The sequence below is a fragment of the Anolis sagrei genome, chromosome X, assembly GCF_037176765.1.
Source record: "Anolis sagrei isolate rAnoSag1 chromosome X, rAnoSag1.mat, whole genome shotgun sequence".
NCBI lineage: Eukaryota > Metazoa > Chordata > Lepidosauria > Squamata > Dactyloidae > Anolis > Anolis sagrei.
In genome coordinates this window covers 77,352,577-77,374,749 of record NC_090034.1, presented here as the reverse complement: position 1 = coordinate 77,374,749, position 22,173 = coordinate 77,352,577, and the positions used below count along the sequence as shown (strand labels likewise).

Sequence of the window (22,173 nt, the reverse complement as noted above, 5' to 3'; positions counted from 1 at the left end):
ACTACAAGCAGAGGCATAACACCGTTGCTCAGATGATTCATTGGAACTTGTGCCACAAATACCATCTGCCTGCAACAAAGAACTGATGGGATCACAAGCCGGAAAGATTTACAGAGAATGAACACGCCAAACTCCTCTGGGACTTTCGGATTCAGACAGACAGAGTTTTGGAGCATAATACTCCTGATCTCACAATCATGTTAAAAAACAAAGTATGGATTGTCGATGTCGCAATCCCAGGTGACATCAGGATTGAAGAGAAACAACTGGAAAAGCTGGCACGATATGAAGATTTAAACATCGAACTGCAAAGTCTGACTTGGCCATGGTGGTCCACGCTTTAGTTACATCCTGTTTAGATTACTGTAACCCTCTCTACGTGAGGTTGCCTATGAAGACTGCCCGGAAGCTCCAACTAGTCCAACGTACGGCAGCCAGAATGCTAACACGAGCAGGGTACAGGGAGCATACTACTCCTCTGTTGCGCCAGCTCCACTGGCTGCCAATTAGCTTCTGAGCACAATTCAAAGTGCTGGTGTTAACCTATAAAGCCTTAAACGACTCCGGCCCAGTTTACCTGTCCGAACGTATTCTCCCCTATGAACCACCTAGATTGTTAAGATCGTCTGGAGCCACCCTGCTCTCGGTCCCACCAGCCTCTCAGGCGCGTCTAGTGGGAACGAGGGACAGGGCCTTCTCGGTGGTGACCCCTCGACTCTGGAACTCTCTCCCACTGGAGATCAGAACTGCCCCCTCCATTCTGTCATTCAGAAAACGGGTGAAAACCTGGCTATGGGGTTTGGCTTTCACCGAGTGAATCAATATTTCTGTGATCAGATAGATGACGATGAATGATGGACAACGAATTCTCTATGACGACTGACCATTGTTATTATGTGATTGAATTTTGCTGTTATAACATTTTAATTGAATATGTTATATGATGTTTTTAATTATTGTTTTGTGATTTTATTGTTGGAAACCGGTCTGAGTCCCCCGATAGAGGGGAGAAGATCGGTATACAAAATTGCTAAATAAATAAATAAATAATAAATAAAGACTCTGGCACAAGCCAGTAAAAGTGGTCCCAGTGGTAAAGACCTTGGCCTGCACTTAAACACAATCGGCGCTGACAAAATTACCATCTGCCAGCTGCAGAAGGCCACCTTATTGGGATCTGCACACATCTAAAAACACTTGGGAAGTGTCCGACGTGTGATCCAATACAACAGCCAGCAGTGTCTGCTATGGACTCATCTTGTTGTGTTAATAATAATAATAATAATAATACCCAATGTGCAATGATTTTTATGAACAGAGATTCTCAAATACAAAACAAGATTGCTCTGTTTTAAAGCCTCCTTGGTTTTTCTTGTAACCATTACATGTGTTTGGTCTTTTTTTAAAAATAACTGGAAAGCCCAGATGTTCAAGATGCCATAAATGATACCAAGGTGTCAGCAAAAAGTCATAGTCTGTTATCAGCTGTGCAGTCAGATTCTCAGAAATACTGAAGACTGTCTGTAGTTCATCCACATTCATAATAATAACTATTGTGTGGAGGAAGGCGTCAGCAGCTGATTGCCCCTCGCTACAGACCCATTGGGTAAGCAGGAAGGCTTATCATGCAAAGCATCTCTTTACCAAAAAGTCCCTTAAAATGTTTATCTGAGAAGGATGTTGACGAGGCTTTTTGCCCTTGCTGAACTGGAGGAAATAGTGGCCACCAAAAAAATAAGACAACCCCACAGTTTAATCTTATCAAGTATTTGGACTTTTTGAAGTTTCAAGGGAATCATGGCTTATTTTATTGATCACAGGAAACCTCTTTACATTGTAAGACCATCCATAGGTTAGCAATGGCTGCAAACAAGGTGGGGGATCTTCCTGAAGCATGAGAAGTCCCAACGTTCCTCAGGCAAGCTTTCAAAAAATGTTTCCCTCCTTGCCATTTTGTTGTTGTTCATTCGTTCAGTCGTTTCCGACTCTTCGTGACCTCATGGACCAGCCCGCACCAGAGCTCCCTATCAGCCGTCACCTCTCCCAGCTCCTTCAGAGTCAAGCCAGTTACTTCAAGGATGCCATCCATCTTGCCCTTGATCGGCCCCTCTTCCTTTCTCCTTCCATTTTCCCCAGCATAATTGTCTTATCTAAGCTTTCCTGTCTCCTCATGATGTGGCCAAAGTACTTCAACTTTGCCTCTACTATCCTTCCCTCCAATGAGCAGTCGGGCTTTATTTCCTGGAGGATGGACTGGTTGGATCTTCTCGCAGTCCAAGGCACTCTCAGAACTTTCCTCCAACACCACAGCTCAAAAGCATCTTCCTTCACTCAGCCTTCCCTATGGTCCAGCTCTCACATCCGTAGGTTACTACAGGGAATACTATTGCTTTCATTATGCTGATCTTCATTGCCAGTGTAATGTCTTGCTATTTTAGAAGGCACATTTACAGAATTAATGCAGCCCGACACTAATTTAACTATCATGGCTAAATGCTATAGCCATGAATGCTATGTTGTTGTTGTTCATTCGTTCAGTCGTCTCCGACTCTTCGTGACTTCATGGACCAGTCCACGCCAGAGCTCCCTGTCGGCCATCACCACCCCCAGCTCCTTCAAGGTCAGTCCAGTCACTTCAAGGATGCCATCCATCCATCTTGTCCTTGGTCGGCCCCTCTTCCTTTTGCCTTCCACTTTCCCCAGCATCATTGTCTTCTCTAGGCTTTGCTGTCTCCTCATGATGTGGCCAAAGTACTTCAACTTTGTCTCTAGTATCCTTCCCTCCAGTGAGCAGCCGGGCTTTATTTCCTGGAGGATGGACTGGTTGGATCTTCTCGCAGTCCAAGGCACTCTCAGCACTTTCCTCCAACACCACAGCTCAAAAGCATCGATCTTCCTTCGCTCAGCCTTCCCTATGGTCCAGCTCTCACATCCGTAGGTTACTACAGGGAATACCATGGCTTTGACTAGGCGGATCTTTGTTGCCAGTCTGATGTCTCTACTCTTTACTATTTTATCGAGACTGGACATTGCTCTCCTCCCAAGAAGTAAGCGTTTTCTGATTTCCTGGCCACAGTCTGCATCTGCAGTAATCTTTGCGCCTAGAAATACAAAGTCTGTCACGGCCTCCACGTTTTCTCCCTCTATTTCCCAGTTGTCAATCATTCTTTTTGCCATAATCTTGGCTTTTTGATGTTTAGCTGCAATGAATGCTATAAATGCCATAAATTTAGCCATAATTGCTATCATGGCTAAATGCTATAGAATCATGGGAGTTGCAGTTTGGTCAGGCACCAGTTGACTTTGGTGGAGAAGGTTCAAGGTCTTGTGAAAATACAGCTTCCCTTACTTATTTATCCTATCAAAAGTGAACCAAGGGTAAAGTTGTAATGTATTTAAAAAGCACCCAGTTTAAAAACATGGCATTATACTAAATGTCCTTTAACCAGTAGCTGGCCACTTGGAGTGCCTCTGGTGTTGCTACAAGAAGACCCTCCATTGTGTATGTGACAGGGTTCGGGCTGCATTGTGGTCTGTGCTTTGCTCTTCTCCATACTTGCATGTTGTGGACTCCACTTTGCAGCCCCATTTCTTAAGGTTAGCTCTGCATCTCGTGGTCCCAGAGCACAGTCTGTTCAGCGCCCTCCAAGTCACTCAGTCTTCTGTGTGCCCAGGGGGGAGTCTCGCATTCTTTGAAGTTCTAGGTTTTTAGCCTGCCACTTTTGGACTCTTGCTTGCTGAGGTGTTCCTGCGTGTGGTTGGGCGGTGATGGCACGATCATCAGCATAGATGAAACTCTCTGTCCCTTCTGGCAGTGGCTGATCATTTGTGTAAATGTTAAACATTGGTGGAGCAAGCACACTTCCCTGAGGCAGACCATTCTTCCCTGATTCCATAGCAGTTCAAGTCATGTAAAACTGCAGTAATTATACAGTGTAGATCAGGCATAGGCAAACATGGGCCCTCCAGGAGTTTTGGATTTAATCTGCCATAATTCCTAACAGTCGGTACACTTTCCTATATATGAACAGAGTGTGGAAAAGTTAAAGTTGGATTGAAACACTCTGAAATTCTAGGCATCATGATCCTGAACTTTAAGATCTTCCAGGGAGGCCCTCTTTTCGGTCCCACCACTGTCACAAGCATGGTTGGTGGGGACGAGAGAGAGGGCCTTCTCGGTGGTGGCCCACCACCTCTGGAATGCCCTTCCTAGAGAAATAAGACAGGCCCCATCCCTCCCCTCCTTTCGTAAGAGCCTGAAGACCTGGTGGTTTAAACAAGCCTTTGAGAACGACTAGTTCTAGCTCATCCCCAGATACTGTTAAATATGGCCATATCTTTTTCGACCAATTACCCAGGTTACTTCCTCCTATTAGGCCCCGGAAATGAACAGCCATAGACTCTAGATAATTTTCTGGGCCCTCTACAAATTGCACTAGCCTCGGCCTGGCCTTTTAAATTTCCTTGTACAGGCAGGATTATTTAAAAAATATATGTATGCTATTGTGATTTTTTATGCTTATATTGTCTTCTTAATTTTATGTTTATGTTGTGTACTTTGTATGTATTGATGATGTTACTTTGAAACCGCTCTGAGTCCCCTTGGGGAGATAGAGCAGTATATAAATAAAGTTTTGTTGTTGGAGGAGGAGGATACTAGGATACCAAAAGTAATTTTTCCAATTTCTGTAGAAGAATGCCCCAGGCATTGATCCTTTCTCCTTTGGTCCCTCTCCTTTCTCTCCTCCCCTCTTTCACACAGTGCTGGGAAGCATGTGTAGACTTCAGTCCTCTGGCTGAACAACACAAGGGATGGCAGAACTTAGGAAGGGTCAGTCTTAAACCAAAACCGCAAGATGCAAAGGAGTGATTTAAGAGGAATTGGCACCAGCAATTCTTTTCAAACGTCATGTTGAACTTTGATACCCCTACTATCTGCTGTGTGGTGACTCCAGTTCCCTTTTTCTCAGAATGTCCTAAATGGCACCAATCACTAGTTTATTCTGGGGGGAAATGACAGCCAACGAAAGTAGAACTGCTGTCACTGCTGCTCCAGGCGTCATATTCACAAAGAAAAGTAAGAAGCAAGCCCTGCTGCTCGTTCTGCTGTCAACAGGGAAAACTCCCTCCTAATCTCCCCCCTCTAAATAATCCACATTCCTCTCCCAATGTCACTCCTGTTTCCTGCTCCCTCATACTTCCATCCTTCATTTTCCCTTTTTTTTCTCACGTAGGAAACCAATAAATGTCATCTGGGTTGTTGTGACATACTAGTTGTTATCTGTCTTTAAGACCTATCAGGTTGATGAATCATTATTGCTTTACGGGTGAATGTGAGGCAGTATAGTGTAGTGGTTAAAGTGCTGAATACTTGAAATGATTGGAAAGATCTCCAACGGTGGTTGGTATACAGACTTGATTTGTTCTATTGGCTGTCCTTATCCCTTGTTGTCCAAGAATCTCACTTCGATCCACATGCGGGGTCTTGCATTTAGCACAGGTGACATAGTCGCATGTTCCGTAGTTATCGTTTCTTTTGTTCATATGTCCAAAGTAGGTGTTTTGCCTTGTCTCTTATGAATAGAGATAGGATGGTTTTGAAAGGCAGTAAATTACAGGACCTGTCATCATAGACCTGTCAGCTTATGACACTGTAAAGCATTGCCTTCTCCTGAGAAAAACGTATAATATCACAAACGATTACCACCTTACCCGCTTCATATGAAACCTGCTACAAAACAGGAGCTTTTTTGTTGAGTTCTAGGGCCAGAGAAGAGGATGGCAAAAACAGAAGAACGTCCTGCCTCAGTGGAGTGTGCTTGCTCCATCAGTGTTTAACATTTACACAAATGATCAGCCACTGCCAGAAGTGACAGAGAGTTTCATCTATGCTGACGATTGTGCCATCACCGCTTAAGCAGAGAGCTTTGAAATGGTTGAACAGAAGCTCTCCAGAGTTTTAGGTGCTCTTACTGCCTATTACAGGGAATCCAGCTGATTCCCAATCCATCTGAAATGCAGATTTGTGCTTTTCATCTTAAGAACAGACAAGCATATTGGGCTCTTGAATATATTCTGGGAAGGAATCATCCCACTGGAGTATTGCAGCACACCCAAATACCTGGGAGTTATGATGGACCGTGCTCCTACAAGAAGCACTGCTGAATATCAAGCAAAGAGTGGGTGCTAGAAACAATATCATACAAAAGCTGACTAGCACAACCTGGGAATCATAACCAGATACAGTGAGGATATCTACCCTTCCACTTTGCTACTCTGCTGCTTAGTACGCACGCCCAGTGTGGAACATATCTCACCATGCTAAAAGAGTGGATGTGGCTCTTAATGAGACATGGCGCATTATCACAGGACGTCTATGCCCTACACCACTGGAGAAATTATACTGTTTAGCCGGTACTGTACCACCTGATATCCGTCAGAAAGTAGCAGCCAGCAATGAAAGGACCAAGGTCCATCCACTGTTCAGATATCAGCCAGCATGCCAACGCCTTAAATCAAGAAATAGTTTTCTAAGATCTATAGAGATACTTGCAGGAACACCTCAGCAAGCAAGAGTCCAAAAGTGGCAGCTAAAACCTGGAACCTCAAGCCATGGCTGATACCAAATGTGAGACTCCCTCCTGGGCACACAGAAGACTGGGAGACTTGGAAGGCACTGAACAGACTGCCCTCTGGCACCACGAGATGCAGAGCCAACCTTAAGAAATGAGGCCACAAAGTGGAGTCCACAACATGTGAGTGTGGAGAAGAGCAAACCACAGACCACCTATTACAATGCAGTCTGAGCCCTGCCACATGCACAGAGTGGCCAGCTACTGGTCAAAGAAAATTTAGTATAATGCCAAGTTTTTTAAACTTCGTGTTTTTAAAATACATTACAACTGTGCTCTCGGTTCGCTTCTGATACAATAAATATAAATATATAATTATAATATAATATATTATAAATATAAATATAATAATAATAATAACAACAACAACTTTATTTTTATACCCTGCCAACCATCTCCCCTAAGGGACTCCGGGCGGCTTACAAGGGACACACCCAAGATTACAATTAAAACACACATGTAAAACACTTTAACCAATTAGGACATCAGATAAAACAAATAACAACACAATTAAAAGCAATATAAAAACAATACGGCTGAAAGAAACATAGCTGAGGTACAGATTCAATGAGTGCAATACATTTTTACAGGAGCGCAGGAAAGTGCAACGATACGGTAAACTGGGCAGGAAATACCGTCATAACACATGTTGAGGTAGAACGTATGCCAGTTGTTGTTGTTATTATTATTATTATTATTACTCCTACTACTAACTTGTGGACTCGGAGGTGCCCAGGTCATTTGAAGAAGGCATTGTTTGTTTTGCGAAGTTTGGTAAAACCACTTAGGCAATTTGTAATGCTATTTTTAAGGGAAAAGACAGTCTTTGCTTTTGTTGTTATGAATGTTCCCATTAGAAAATGCATAAGGATGTGGGTGAACTACAGTTTCCATAAAGGTGGGTCAGTCTTTCCCAAAACCCTGCCAGTATTCAAAGTTGGCCATGTTGGATCTGTGTGTCAAGTTTGGTCCAGATGCATTATTGAGAGGGTTCAGAGTGCTCTGGATGCAGGGTGAACTACAACTCCCATGTGGGTAGGTCAGTCCCCCTACAAACACCTCCAGTATGTTCTGTTGATCACCAGAATTCTGTATTTGAAGTTTGGTCCAAATTCATCATTCACAGTGCTCTGTGTATGTGGTTGAACTACAACTCCTATAAATCAAGGTCAGTTCCCCCCAAACCTGGTCATGGGGGTTCTACATGCCAGATGTCCGGGTCCATTATCAAAGGGGATCACAGTGATCTGCCGTGATGCATTGTGAACTACAACTTCCATCCTGTTGAGTCAGTCCCTCAAACCCCTCCAGTGCGTTCAGTTGCAGATCAATTCCTCTCTGTTTGCTGTGTGCCGTTGGAAAGTGTAGGAAAGGGTTAAGGGAGTGGCAGTGAGTGGAGTCATGTAAATCCCACACAAGGAACCCTGGGATGCCTGCCTGTGGTGAAGGAAATATGTCAAATCTAGGATGAAACTCTCCCCAAATGAAAGCATTCCTTGGGTGGTGGGCCGTAGTGTTTGGGGAGGACATTGGCAGTGTTTGGGCTACATGTTCATGGTTCTCGCTCTAACCTACAGTGTCAATTGAGGGAGTGCCTTTGGAGGCTTCTCAGCACTTGGGACTATAGTCTGTGGAGGTGGGAAGCTTTCTGTGTAAGGGGACACCTCCACCACATACACACATGCACATTTTTCACTTTAATTATTCGATGATGATGATGATGATGATGATGATGATGATGATGGTTGTTGTTGTTGTTATGGTGGCTGCCAAAAGGCAAATAGAAAGGCCAGATGGAGGGATGTGGCTTCTCACCAGCATTTTGCGGGCACCACCACCTCGCATTACATTTGACAGCAAATCCTCTTTCTTGAAATGCATACCTTCAAAACTGAGGTGTGTGTTACATTTGGTGGTGCATTATACTCGAGTAAATACGGGTCAGATTCAAGAAAGCCAGGGGTTGAATGCCAGTCCCGGAAACGCACTTGGGCAATCTCGGGCAAGTTTCTCTCTCAGCTTCAAAGGAAAGCAATGACTCCTTCTGAAGAAATCCTCCTCCCCTCAACAAAAACCCATGGTAGGTTTGCTTTAGGATTGTCATAAACCAGAAAAGACAACAGTGCCAAACCTTGATATAGCTTAACTAAATGTGCTAGTTGTGTGAATTAGAAAGTAAGGGTCATGGAAGAATCAATAATGAATAACATAGAAAGCTGCCTACAGCTCATGATACTATCTACTCTATATTGCTGATATTCACTGGTAGTAGCACTCCAGGGCCTTAGGCAGAGATTTTTCCTAGTCCTGCCTGCAGAAACCAAGAATTAAACTTGGGACAGTCTTCTTCCAAACCGTGTACTCTAGAACTAAGCTGAAGTCTCTGAAGCCACATGCTTGAAACATGGTGCATTCTGCAATTCTGCAGATTTAGGTGTGGGTTCCATGTTGGAGGGTTGAGATGCTTTTGAAAGGAGCTAGTTGTGGGGGTGGAGAGGGGGATTAATTTTTAAAATCCAGGACTCCTTTTTTGATAATATGTAGCATGATGGGATCACAAACGGGCAAGTTGCAAACAAAAGGTCTTCTGTTGTAGCATGGATTTGCAATGCGTGTGCTGAATCCTGTGTGGGAGGACAGGATGTTGCCCCACAGGGCCAGATGAGGACAAGCTCACCACACACTGTCATGCAAGAGCTGTTGTGAGTCCAGAGTGTAGAGTTGCCTGTGACAAGTAGAAAAGTCTTCTATACCTTTTGTATATTGCTAAAATATGGATTGTCAGTAGGTATTACCTGTTACCTGATGAACACTTGCTGAAATGCCTGAGGTGGTGGAGTTTTTTATTGAGATGGATGGAGAACAACACCTAAAGTGTGGGGTGAAACAAGGTATAAGAGAGGCTGCAATAGAGCAATGGGTTAAACCCTTGTGCTCCTGAAGGTTGGCTCAACTGCTGACCTGAAGGTTGGTGGTTCGAATCCCCGAGATGGGGTGAGCTCCTGTCTGCCAGCTCCAGCTCCTCCCAACCTAGAAGTTCAAAAACATGCAAATGTGAGTAGATAAATAGGTACCTAGGTTGCTGTGAGTTTTCCAGGCTGTTTCAGAAGCATTCTCTCCTGACTTTTGCCCACATCTACGGCAGGCATCCTCAGAGGTTGTGAGGTCTGTTGGAAACTGAGCAAGGGAGGTTTATATATCTGTGGAAGGTCCAGAGTGGGAGAAGGCACGTAGCTCTCGCGGGGAATTTTTGTTGGGAAAGTTGGTATCACTGTCGTGTAGCAGGAAGCCAGTGGAAGCGAATGAGCAGTGCGAGTCATCAGTAGCTCATCAACTGGTGTTGTGGTGAATCCCTCAATGGATTGTCACCTTGTCTTGGTGAGGGGGCTTGCATGTTCCAATGAACCTGTGGGTGCAACCACTGGAGTTATGCACTCCCAGGAGTGGCCGCAGGGAAGGTCCAAGACTAAGCACAATCCGAAGACCCAAAAACCTCAAAGGTGGATCAGGGGAAGGATAACATGGTACATGTTACAACAGCTGTGAAGGCAGAAGAAGGCTGCAACAGATTGAGAAGCCACTGTCATCGTGTTAACCATGCCACTGGTTGGGGCCTCACTCTGTGAAGACTGTGTTGATGGCTGTGCACTGACCTCCACACATTAAAAAACTCATTCACTGGCGTCTTCCAAGAAAAATAAAAACAAACCACCAAAAGTCCATGGCGATCAGCGAGTGGTGATGGGGACAGGACTGTGAAATCTGGAAGTTCCTAGTCACAGACTGGGACATGGGCAGTGGATGGATTCAGTCATTCTACCTCAAGGTTCAAGGCAGTTGAGTAGTCTGGCAGTTGTATCAATGACTGAGCAGCCCTTTATAGGATCCACTCTGCTCACCCCACATGGGGAAGGGGCTAGAAAAGGTGCCCTAAACATAGTTTGCCTCTCTTATCCCTGGCTGGACCTACCGTGTCCAGAGGGGTCACCACCCTGCAACCAAAAAAGAAAAATGAACTTTGGAACATGGAACGTACCGACACTGTTGGACAATACTGACAGTGAATGTCCCAAATGAAGGTTAGAGATGAGCGTCCTCATTCCGCTTCCCTCCAAGTGCGAAGTCCGCGCTGTAATAAGCTACCTAAATGCTAAGGGCATGAACGCCACTGCGATTCATGGTGAAATAGTTTCAGTTTATGGAGAGGACGTAATGTCAAGACAGGATGTGACAAAATGGTAATGGAATATATTGTGAGACCATGAGGAAACTTTGCAGAGCCATCCAAAACAAACGCCATGGGATTCTGACAGTGGGAGTCTGTCTCCTTCATAACAATGCACGCCTGCATACCACTCATGCAACAGAAGAATGATTGACTTCATTTGGTTGGGATGTTTTAAGCCATCCCTCACAGCCCCAATCTCGCACCCAGTGACTATCTAAACTGAAGGAATATCTTGATGCAAAACACTTTTCCAACGAGGAGAGGATGAAAATCAAAGTGATGAACTGGCTGAAAAAGGCGAAGGGAGACTTCTATGACACAGGCATAAAAAACTCATCCCACAGATGATAAAATGTATTGAACTGAATGGTGATTATGTGGGAAAATAATGTAATACCTAGGCTACCATCCATGGAAGTTGTATTAAAATATAGTCATTCTTTGTATTTTTTTAAAAAACCTTGTAACTTTCTGAGTAACTCTCGTACTAATGAAGAGTTGGAAATAGGTCCTAGAGTACAATGTAATACACTTCTAGTCTTCCCATAGTAGAGAATGCTGTGTCTGGGTATGCTTCTGCTCTGTTTTGCAGCCCAAATGCTAAAGGAGGATAAGGAAATTTAAGATCACTGTCACACTTCTTTTTTATGACTTCAAATGGTCTTGCACCAGATGACCCTGTAAATAAAGGGCAACTTCAAATAGGAGGCTGCAGTATTTAATGTAAGGGTGCATAATGTGATCTCTTTTTTTTTTGATGGAGTTACAAGCTGAGTAGATGCGGGGAATGCCATGAATGTAGCGTACCTGGATTTCAGTAAAGCTTTCAACAAAGTCCCCCATGACCTCCTGGCAAACAAACTAGTCAAATGTGGGCTAGGCAAAACTACGGTGAGGTGGATCTGTAATTGGTTAAGTGGATGAACCCAGAGAGTGCTCACTAATGCTTCCTCTTCATCTTGGAAAGAAGTGACGAGCGGAGTGCCGCAGGGTTCCGTCCTGGGCCCGATCCTGTTCAGCATCTTTATTAATGACTTAGATGAAGGGCTAAAAGGCAGGATCATCAAGTTTGCAGATGACACCAAATTGGGAGGGATAGCCAATACTCCAGAGGACAGGAGCAGGATTCAAAACGATTTTGACAGATTAGAGAGATGGGCCAAAACTAACAAAATAAAGTTCAACAGGGACAAATGCAAGATGCTCCACTTTGGCAGGAAAAAATGAAATGCAAAGAGACAAAATGGGGGACGCGTGGCTTGAGAACAGTACGTGTGAAAAAGGTCTTGGACAACAAGTTAAACATGAGCCAACAATATGATGCTGCAGCTAAACAAGCCAGTGGGATTTTGGCCTACATCAATAGGAGTATAGTGTCTAGATTCTGGGAAGACATGCTACCCCTCTATTCTGCCTTGGTTACACCACACCTGGAATATTGTGTCCACAATTCAAGAGAGATATTGACAAGCTGGAATGTGTCCAGAGGAGGGTGACTAAAATGATCAAAGGTCTGGAGAACAAGCCCTATTTATTTATTTATTTATTTATTTATTTATTTATTTGGAGTGCTTCTACCCCGCCCTTCTCAACCCCCTAGGGGGGACTCAGGGCGGCTTACAAAAGGCACAATTCGATGCCCAACAATTCACAAAATACAATATACAATTTACAATATAACGACGACAGTTATAACTAATTAAAGCAGTAAAATTAAAACAACAACAGCAATAAAATCATCTTGTGGTCAACGTTCGTCAATTCATTGTCATTGTCCTTTCCTACTCTAGTCGTCATTGTCTTTTATCCATCTGCCAGCTTACCCAAAGGCCTGGTCCCATATCCTATGAGGAGCGGCTTAAAGAGCTGGGCATGTTTAGCCTGCAGAAAAGAAGGCTTAGAGAAGACATGATAGCCATGTATAAATATGTGAGAGGAAGCCACAGGGAGGAGGGAGCAAGCTTGTTTTCTGCTTCCTTGGAGACTAGGATGCAGAACAATGGCTTCAAACTACAAGAAAGGAGATTCCATCTGAACATTAGGAAGAACCTCCTGACTGTGAGAGCCGTTCAGCAGTGGAACTCTCTGCCTCGGAGTGTGGTGGAGGCTCCTTCTTTGGTAGCTTTTAAACAGAGGCTGGATTGCCATCTGTCAGGGGTGCTTTGAATGCAATATTCCTGCTTCTTGGCAGGGGGTTGGACTGGATGGCCCATGAGGTCTCTTCCAACTCTTTGATTCTATGATTCTATGATCAGTTGGCAGTGCTTTGAATGCGATTTTCCTGCTTCTTGGCAGAGGGTTGAACTGGATGGTCCATGAGGTCTCTTCCAACTCTATGATTGTATGATTCTATAACCACCCTAGGGCTGTATGGCCAACACAGCTATCCCTAAACATACGCTAGCACAGTGCCTATTGCTGTGCACTGGTTGATTCCTGGGAGAAATTATATAGAACTGCTGTATGTTTCCATTCAGCAGAAGAAGGCAAAAACCTGATGAAAGCTCTCTCTAATCCGTCTTGCTGTTTCCAAAACCATTCTGTACCACAGATGGCAGGAAGCTGTGGTAAGCCCCAGGGGTTGCATCACAGCTACGCACGCTGGTGCCAGAGTCTGGCCGTGTGTCCTGGAAGAACTGAATGGAAATGTACTAGTAGAAGGCAATGCTTTATTGCCCCCTAGCCTTTGCTCCCTTGTCCTTGAGTTGTGTGTATTAGTATTTTTTAAAATCCCAAAGAAGGGATAGCAAAAATGTCTGCAATGTTGTCCACCAACAGGTAAAACACTGGACAGGTAAAACACTGGACACAGAGCCTGACCACAGTCTCTTTCTGATTCTGTTGAGATCAACATTGAGGGGGAAAGCCACACTGCTATCTTCAGGGAAAGACAGAGGCCCTGCTCCTGCAGCCTGATGGTTTGCCTCCTAGTCAACCGCTGCCTGTTGGCATCTATGCCATTGTGTTGTCGAAGGCTTTCATAGCCGGAATCACTGGGTTGCTGTGAGTTTTCCAGACTGTCTGGCCATGTTCCAGAAGCATTTTGCCCACATCTGTGGCAGGTATCCTCAGAGATTGTGAGGTCTGCTGGAAACTAGGCAAGTGGGGTTTATGTATCTGTGGAATGTCCAGGGTGGGAGGAAAAGTGTTCGTATCATACATCAAGGGAACCACTGACCACATAAGGAAGCTGATGACAAAACACAACCTACAAACTGTCTGCAGACCCAATAAGATATCTCACAATCTCTGACAATGCTTGCCATAGATGTGGGCGAAATGTCAGGAGAGAATACTTCAGGAACATGGACATAAAGCCCAGAAAACTCACAGTAACCCATCTATGCCATTCTTCATCCAGTGACCCCGCTGCTGGTAAACAATGAACCAGACTAGCACCTCGCTGTAAGGGATTATATCTCAGCTGCCTGTGGAACTGCTATCTGGAGGCATGTGTCCCACAAAGGGACACCCCTTTGTGGGTGAAACAAGGACAACAAACAGTCTTTGTGCTTACTGCTTAGGAGGATGGCGGACATTGTTGTTGTTATTATCATTATCTGCATTACTTTTGATCTTTTGACAACTTTATTTGCCAATAGTAAGAATATCAAGTACTAGTAATCCAAGGAGTAGCCATAGATATGTTAGAGGTATGGGGAGATACAGATTGAAGAAAGAGTTATAATTAGGTTGTTGTGTGTTTTCCGGGCTGTGTGGCCGTATTATAGAAGCATTCTCTCCTGACGTTTTGCCTGCATCTGGAGTCCCCAGTGGCGCAGTGGGTTAAACCACTGAGCTTCTGAACTTGTTGACCGAAAGCTCGCAGGTTCGAATCCTGGGAGCAGCGTGAGTTCCCTCTGTTAGCTCCTGCTTCTGCCAAACTAGCAGTTTGAAAACATGCAAATGTAAGTAGATCAATAGGTACTGCTCCAGAGGGAAGATAACGGCGCTCCATTCAGTCATGCTTCTACTTGGTTGTTATACAGATTCCTCAGGAGACAGATAAGGTGGCTTGGTCTCTCCATACTACCAAGAACTTGCCACAATTTATTATGATCCATACAGTCAAAGGCTTTAGAATAGTTTTCTTAGATTACTAAACCAATATCTGTCATCAAGTAATAGATTGGATGAGAGCAAACTGAAGCTGGCAAAGGTACTGACAAAACCGAGGACAGTTGAAAGGCAAACCAGGAGATAGGGATCCAGCTTAAGTTGGATGGAAATTTAAGGGTCATAGCTTGGGCATACTCTTGAGTTCAGCTTTTAACTTGAAGGCCCAGGTTTCAACTTCTTTCCCTAAGAACAATGCCAAGGACCATATCTCTATTTTCCATACAGGAGAACCTGACTTCTCTGCTCAAAATCCAAAACTGCACTCCTTCCTCTTCCCTTGAGAAAAGGAGCCCAAAGTGTACAGAATCCTGTTTTCCCATAGCAGATCTGATACTCTTCATACATCATATCTGTCCTTCCCATGGAGCAGAGAGGCGAGTGGACAGCTACACTGTCTGTCACAATTTTTGGATTGTTAAAAGATTGTTAAAAGATCTCTTATATAGCAATATTTTTGCTGATGTTGTAAATTAATGATAGGCATTTGGCCAGCTAAAACATCCTGGCTGCATCTCAGTTTCTTGGTAGATATTGACTCTTCTTGATTGGCATTGTTCTTTTGTTGGCTTCCTTGTTAGCATAAGGACCTTGTAAACATTTCCTTAACTTAATGAACCGTTATCTCTGGTAAACAGATGTAAACACGCTGTTTTTATGGCATAATGAAAATCACGTGTAGTTCATGTTTTGTCACTCTACACACTGTCTTGCCAGAGAAAGAAAATATGCCACACAGATTATTTATTTATTTATTTAAAGCATTTATATTCCGCCCTTCTCACCCCAAAGGGGACTCATGGCAGAGCACAACATATAATCGGCAAACATTCAATTCCGAAACATACTAGACCATACACATACAAAAGCATTAAAATCACTTATCTTGACGTTAAAATCCTCTAGTTAAAACTGTCTCAACAACCATATCGAATTTGGTTGGCATACTAAGAGTTCCGTAATCAGTAAAGAACAAGTAGTTTCTCTTTGTAATGCAGAGTTACATATATACAGTCATATGAACAGTTTCATTGACACGCACAATGTCCTTTGAGAGAGATTTAAATGGTCTTGTGGAAGATCTTCTTCCAGCAGCTCAAGAAGCAAGAACTATCTTTCTCTCTTTGCAAGCTTCTGCACAGCTCAAGCCTAAAAATGTAACTGTTGCCAAAACTCCCAGGCCCAGCTAGCTCCCCAGGCATGGCCCCACCAATCAGCTTTGTGCTTTGCATTTTCAGTTACCATACTCACTGTTGTGACTCAGCTTGACTCTGAGTCTGGAGCTGAGCTGTTTGGGCCTTCTGAGCCTGACTTTGGGGACTTTGGGCCTTCTGAGCCTGATTTCCTGCAGGATGACGAGGAGGCTGATGGGTTACAGATTCCTGTACATGTTTCAGATGGGGCTGTTAGTGTGGCTGCTGAAGGAGAAACAGCAAGTCAGTTCCCGGGGGAAAGGAATGTTCCTGCAGTTAGAGAGACTGATAGCGAGAGTGCAATCCCACACGGCCAGGTGGAGGATCCGTCCCAGCTGGACCCAGATAAGGTGTTGCATAGCCTTGCAGATAATGAATTAATGAGCAGACAAGATCGTTTGCAATTAAGGCTTCGGAGAAGCACTTGCTTGGCCAGCAAGTGAGAAGCCAAAGGGGCCCAAGGTCAACGCAATGCTTTCATGTTCGCAAAGGGTATTTAGTTTTGTAGCTGACAGGCAGTTGTTGTCAGTCCATCATTGCTCTTCCCATGTTAACTTCTGGAGATTTTCCTTGGCTTTTCGCAGCATGCTTCTGGCTTCCTGAGTCTGGGATTTGGGTCTTGTTTTCAACTGTTTACCATGGACTTTGGCCATTGCTAAAGGATTATGCTTCATGTTTTTTCCTTTGGATCTTGGGAACTTTGCCTTTACATTTCAGTCTCTGTTTTGCCTATGTGACTATTGCATTTATATTTCTTTGGTTTGATTTTGCTTTTCTCAATAAACTACAAAAACCTACAGCCTTGGTGTGTTGGTGTCTGGAGCAAGGTGAAAACTACCCTGAGTTGCAACACTCACCAATTGATTTTTACATGCCTTGACAGTTTCCCCATCAGTTAGCAATATCACTGTTCATCAGCAACTTTTAATTACAATCTAGCGATTAGGCAGTTAATGATTTAGTCATTACAGGCCTTAATATTTTTAAATGGTGTCTTTAGTGTCAAATTATCAGCTCTCATTCATTCATTCCTTTCACACAATTCCATTCAAACCATACATCATGTCCATATTTATCAAATCTGCACATTATATTTTTGTGATACAGATGCTGGATGCCTATTTGTCGGGAGTGCTTTGATTGTGTGTTCTTGAATGGCAGGGAGTCGGACTAGATGACCTTGTGGATGAAGGCAGTTTTGAAATGACTTTGAAAAGTTTTCAGTTCTCTGGGGAAAGCGCTGCCCTTACTTGCTGGAAGTTATTGGAAAGTATTGTCTCATAAGTTGCCAGATTCTGGGCTGTTCCTGGCTAATCTCAGCCACGCATAATAAATCAAGAGGACTTTGATGTGCAAAGCTTAGAAGAGTGTTTTGGCTTCTCTAGTGGCTACATCCGGGAGATGATCCGGAGGGACATCCGCAGGGCCCGTGAACGGTACAGTGGGGAGCAGTTGAGCAAGGAGCTGAACAGCATCCAACAGCGTCTGGACAGCGTGGAGTGCCTGAGCCTGGACATTGTCATGAACTTCCTTCTCTCTTACCGTGATGCTCAGGTGAGCTGGTTTCTTGGGACCCTATTTAAAAAAAGAAAAACAAAATCATGCTGTGTTGACCATAAAACAAAATCCAGAGTACTCATTCCAGGGATGCCTTTATGAAGCTGGCCAAAAGTTAACATTTCATCGTACTAGCTTTTGAAACCCATTGGATTATGCCAAGGAATGAAACAACAAAGTTACAGGCCTTCATCTTGCTTGAGGCTGAGGTATTACCCACCACAGCTGTGAAGTGTTTGGGAAGCCGTAAAAGAAAAACAGTGAGGTTGTTCGGGATGTTGTGTTGTTTCTGGGCTGTTCTAGCAGCATTTTCTCCTGATGTTTTGCTTGCATCTGTGGCTGGCATCTTCAGAGGATCCTAGAACATGGCTATACATCCCGGAAGCCACACAACACCCCAAGCACTGTAAAGTTCTTTAGAAGCCATAAAAGAAAAACAATGAGGTTGTTTGGGGTGTTGTGTGAAGGCGGATCTGGCCAGGGTGGTCCATGCCTTAGTCACCTCCAGATTGGACTACTGTAATGCACTCTACGTGGGTCTGCCTTTGAAAACGGCCCGGAAATTTCAGTTGGTTCTAAGGGCGGCTGCCAGGCTGTTAACTGGTGCTCCTTACAGGGAGAGGTCAACTCTCCTGTTTAAGGAGCTCCATTGGCTGCCGTTCATTTTCCGGGCCAAATTCAAGGTGCAAGCGCTTACCTACAAAACCCTAAACAGTTTGGGACCCATCTACCTGCGTGACCGCATTTCTGTACAAACCCACACAATCTCTTCGTTTATCTGGAGAGGCCCTGCTCACGATCCCACCTGCATCGCCAGCGCAATTGGTGGGGACGAGGGACAGGGCCTTTTCGGTGGTGGCCCCACGACTCAGGAACTCCCTCCTCAAGGACATCAGGCAGGCCCCAACGCTGGGAGTTTTTAGAAGGAGCTTGAAGACGTGGATGTTCCAGTCTGCCTTCCCAGAATAAGGACTCCCAAACAATATGTCCCAAATGCACTTTACGAGAGAGTTAGTATTGTCTGCACGCGCACCTATTTTTAAAATATCCAACCAATTTCCCTGGACATGCCCAGCATTTTAAAATTTTAATTCTTACATTTGGCCCTGCCACAGCTTTTTAATTGCGTCATGTCATTATTGTATTGTTTTGCTTTGGTATGAGTTATTTATTGTTGTATTGTTGTTGTTATGTTTTATGATGTATTTGGGCTCAGCCTCTTATAAGCCGCACCGATTCCTGCGGGAGATGGTAGCGGGGTATAAATAAAGGTTTATTATTATTATTATTATTATTATTATTATTATTATTATTATGTGGTTACTGGGCTGTATGGCTATTGTGTTCTAGCAGCATTTTCTCCTGATGTTTTGCCTGTATCTGTGGCTGGCATCTTTAGAGGATCCTAGAACATGGCCATACATCCCGGAAACCACACAACATCCAAGTGATTCTGGCTGTGAAAGCCTTCAACAATACAATTAGGTTGTTCTCCTCCAGCTGCATCAGCAATGCAAATATATATTTTAGATTGCAACTCCCAGACTTATATTGATTGGGAAACCACACAGCTGTGCTGACTGAGAGGTTCTGGAGTTGTAGTATTTAAAAACATTTTCCCAAGCTCCGGTGTCACTTGATAGCAAATTTCTGAAAGGAGAAGGTATATCTATGAGGGTTGAATGAAAAGTAACGCCTCCACCTTCGTAACTCCTCAACAGATGGCAGTACCAGTATGCGGCAGGTACTGGCTTGTTCAGTAGACTCTCCTCTACAGTTCCATTTTGGCGGGAAGCCTTAGCATTGAATGGTTGTGTTGTTAAAATGTGAAGTACAGAACTCTGCACAGACGGTCGGTCAGTGAGATTTAAACAATGTGCAGTCATTGAATTCTTGACAGCAGAAGGTGTCACCCCAAAGGAGATTCATCAGAGAATGCAAGCTGTTTATGGTGATTGTGTTTATGTGAGTACTGTGCATCGTTGGGCGAGTAAGTTTAAAGATGTTGAGGTGACACCTTCTACTGTCAATAAGTCAATAACTGCACATTGCTTAAGTCGCATTGACCGACCGTCCATAGTTTGCACTTTAACAACACAACTGTTCAATGCTAAGGCTTCCTTCCAAAATGGAATTGTAGAGGAGAATCTACTGAACAAGCCAGTACCTGCCTCATACCAGTACAGCCATCTGTTGAGGAGTTATGAAGGTGGAAGGCATTACTTTTCATTCAACCCTCAAATCTAGTGTCGCTAGAATTTGGGCCTATAGCTTCCAGCACCAGTCCATCTGGAAGGTTGGATTTGTAGTGCATCACTGGCAGGACCAAAGTTGAGAATGGATGGAAATTGATGCCCTTCTGTACTGTGGCTTTCCTCGATGTCTTCTCCTGCAGGACTGTGATGCCATCATCACCCTGGTGGAGACTCTCCAAGCCCTGCCAACGTGCAATATCGCTGAGCAACACAACATCTGCTTCCACTACGCCTTTGCTCTTGACAGGTAAGGGGCACCAACAAACAAGGATTGGCCTCTGTTTACAGCCTCCTCAACCATCATTGCTTCTTTTGGTGTCCATGAGCCATGATACTCTCATAACCCATAACCCATTCCCATTTAGGAGGAGTACAAAGCTTTGGAGCGCCACTTTGTAATCCGGGGATTCGGAATATTCAGAAATACGAACCTCTGAATTATTAATCTGAAAGCATTTACGAATCAAAAACTTTCAGAGAGATTTGTTAAATATTTTTTTTATTTGGCAGGAGGGGGTCCTAGTAGCCCCTTCCTCCTCACTGTCAGCCCCACCTCCCAGTGTTTGTGTGTCTTACCCTAAACTTATATATTCCAAATCCCCATTCCTTTCCCAAGCTTTACACCTTTACCTTTACACCTTTACCCCTCAGTTTTCTTAAAACGGCAGCCCCGTTCTTCTGGCACAAGCAGAATTCTGGGAAATGTAGTTTGGGAAGGCAAAGACCTCTGTAGCAGAGTATTCAAAACATCCTGTTGTAAACTACATTTCCCAGAATTCTGCTTGTGCCAGAAGAATGGGGATGCCCGCGTTAAAACCACCGTGTAGGTTAATCACATGTGCTTAAATTGAAAAAAAATATTTAAAATGATTGGATAGGCTTTCGGAGAATAGTGCAATGCAATAGCAGATTTGGAATATGTGCAGTGACTATGGAACGGCTTGGACTATGGTTATGGCATGATTTTAATATTGAATGTAATGTTTTAAATGTGTAATATGTAATAATAATAATAATAATAATAATAATAATCTTTATTTATACCTCGCCACCATCTCTCCAATGGGGACTCGGAGCGGCTTACATGGGGCCAAGCCCGGACAACATGTTACAGCAAAATAACACCAAAACATAGACAATAAACAACAACAACATCATCAAAATTACATAGAAAAAGAATATATGTGTGTGTGTGTGTGTGTGTGTGTGTAATGTATTGTCAAAGGCTTTCATGGCTGGAATCACTCAGTTCTTGTGGGTTTTTTCAGGCTATATGGCCATGTTCTAGAGGCATTTCTCCTGACGTTTCGCCTGCATCTATGGCAAGCATCCTCACCTCTGAGGATGCTTGCCATAGATGCAGGCAAAACGTCAGGAGAAATGCCTCTAGAACATGTCCATATAGCCTGAAAAAAACCCACAAGAACTGAGTATATATGTAATGTTTGTTTGTTTGTTTGTGGGATTAACAGAACAAAAACCATTAGACGAATTGACACCAAATTTGGACACAAGACACCTAACAACCCAATGTATGTCCTTCACTCAAAAAAAAAATTGATTTTGTCATTTGGGAGTTGTAGTTGCTGGGATTTATAGTTCACCTACAATCAAACAGCATTCTGAACCCCACCAACGATGGAATTTAACCAAACTTGGCACACAGTTCTCCCATGACCAACAGGAAACACTGGAAGGGTTTGGTGGGCAGTGTCCTTTGGCTTCGGAGTTGTAGTTGACCTACATCCAGAGAGTACTGTGGACTCAAATAATGATGAATCTGGACCAAACTCTACACGAATACTCAATATGCCCAAATGTGAACACTGGTGGAATTTGGGGAAAATAGAATCTTGAGATTTGGGAGTTGTAGTTGCTGGGATTTGTAGTTCACCTACAATAACAGAGCATTCTGAACCCGACCAATGATAGAATTGGGCCAAACCTCCCACACAGAACCCCCATGTGGGCCACAGCAACGCGTGGCAGGGGATATATATAATGTGTGTGTGTGTGTGTGTGTGTGTATATATATATATAAACAATGGGCGAGCCACATGTACAGGATAAAATGATTAAAAGACTCTAATGACTCTAATGTATTAAATGCATTAACTTTAATTTTAATCTTAATGTTCTTGGAATTATATATATTTTAAGGTATTGAATAATTGCCTATACCCTGTTTCCCC

The 22,173-nt window shown here is 43.7% G+C and overlaps 1 protein-coding gene across 1 annotated transcript in view; it reads left to right on the top strand.

The window, feature by feature from the left end:
• MAP3K6 (mitogen-activated protein kinase kinase kinase 6) overlaps nucleotides 1–22,173 on the top strand; it is a 136,481-nt gene that overhangs the window by 39,337 nt on the left and 74,971 nt on the right. Inside the window, exons 5-6 of the mRNA XM_060784402.2 lie at nucleotides 17,555–17,723; nucleotides 20,122–20,228. Of these exons, the coding sequence (XP_060640385.2) occupies nucleotides 17,555–17,723; nucleotides 20,122–20,228 (276 nt within the window). The remainder of the gene's footprint in view (nucleotides 1–17,554; nucleotides 17,724–20,121; nucleotides 20,229–22,173) is intronic.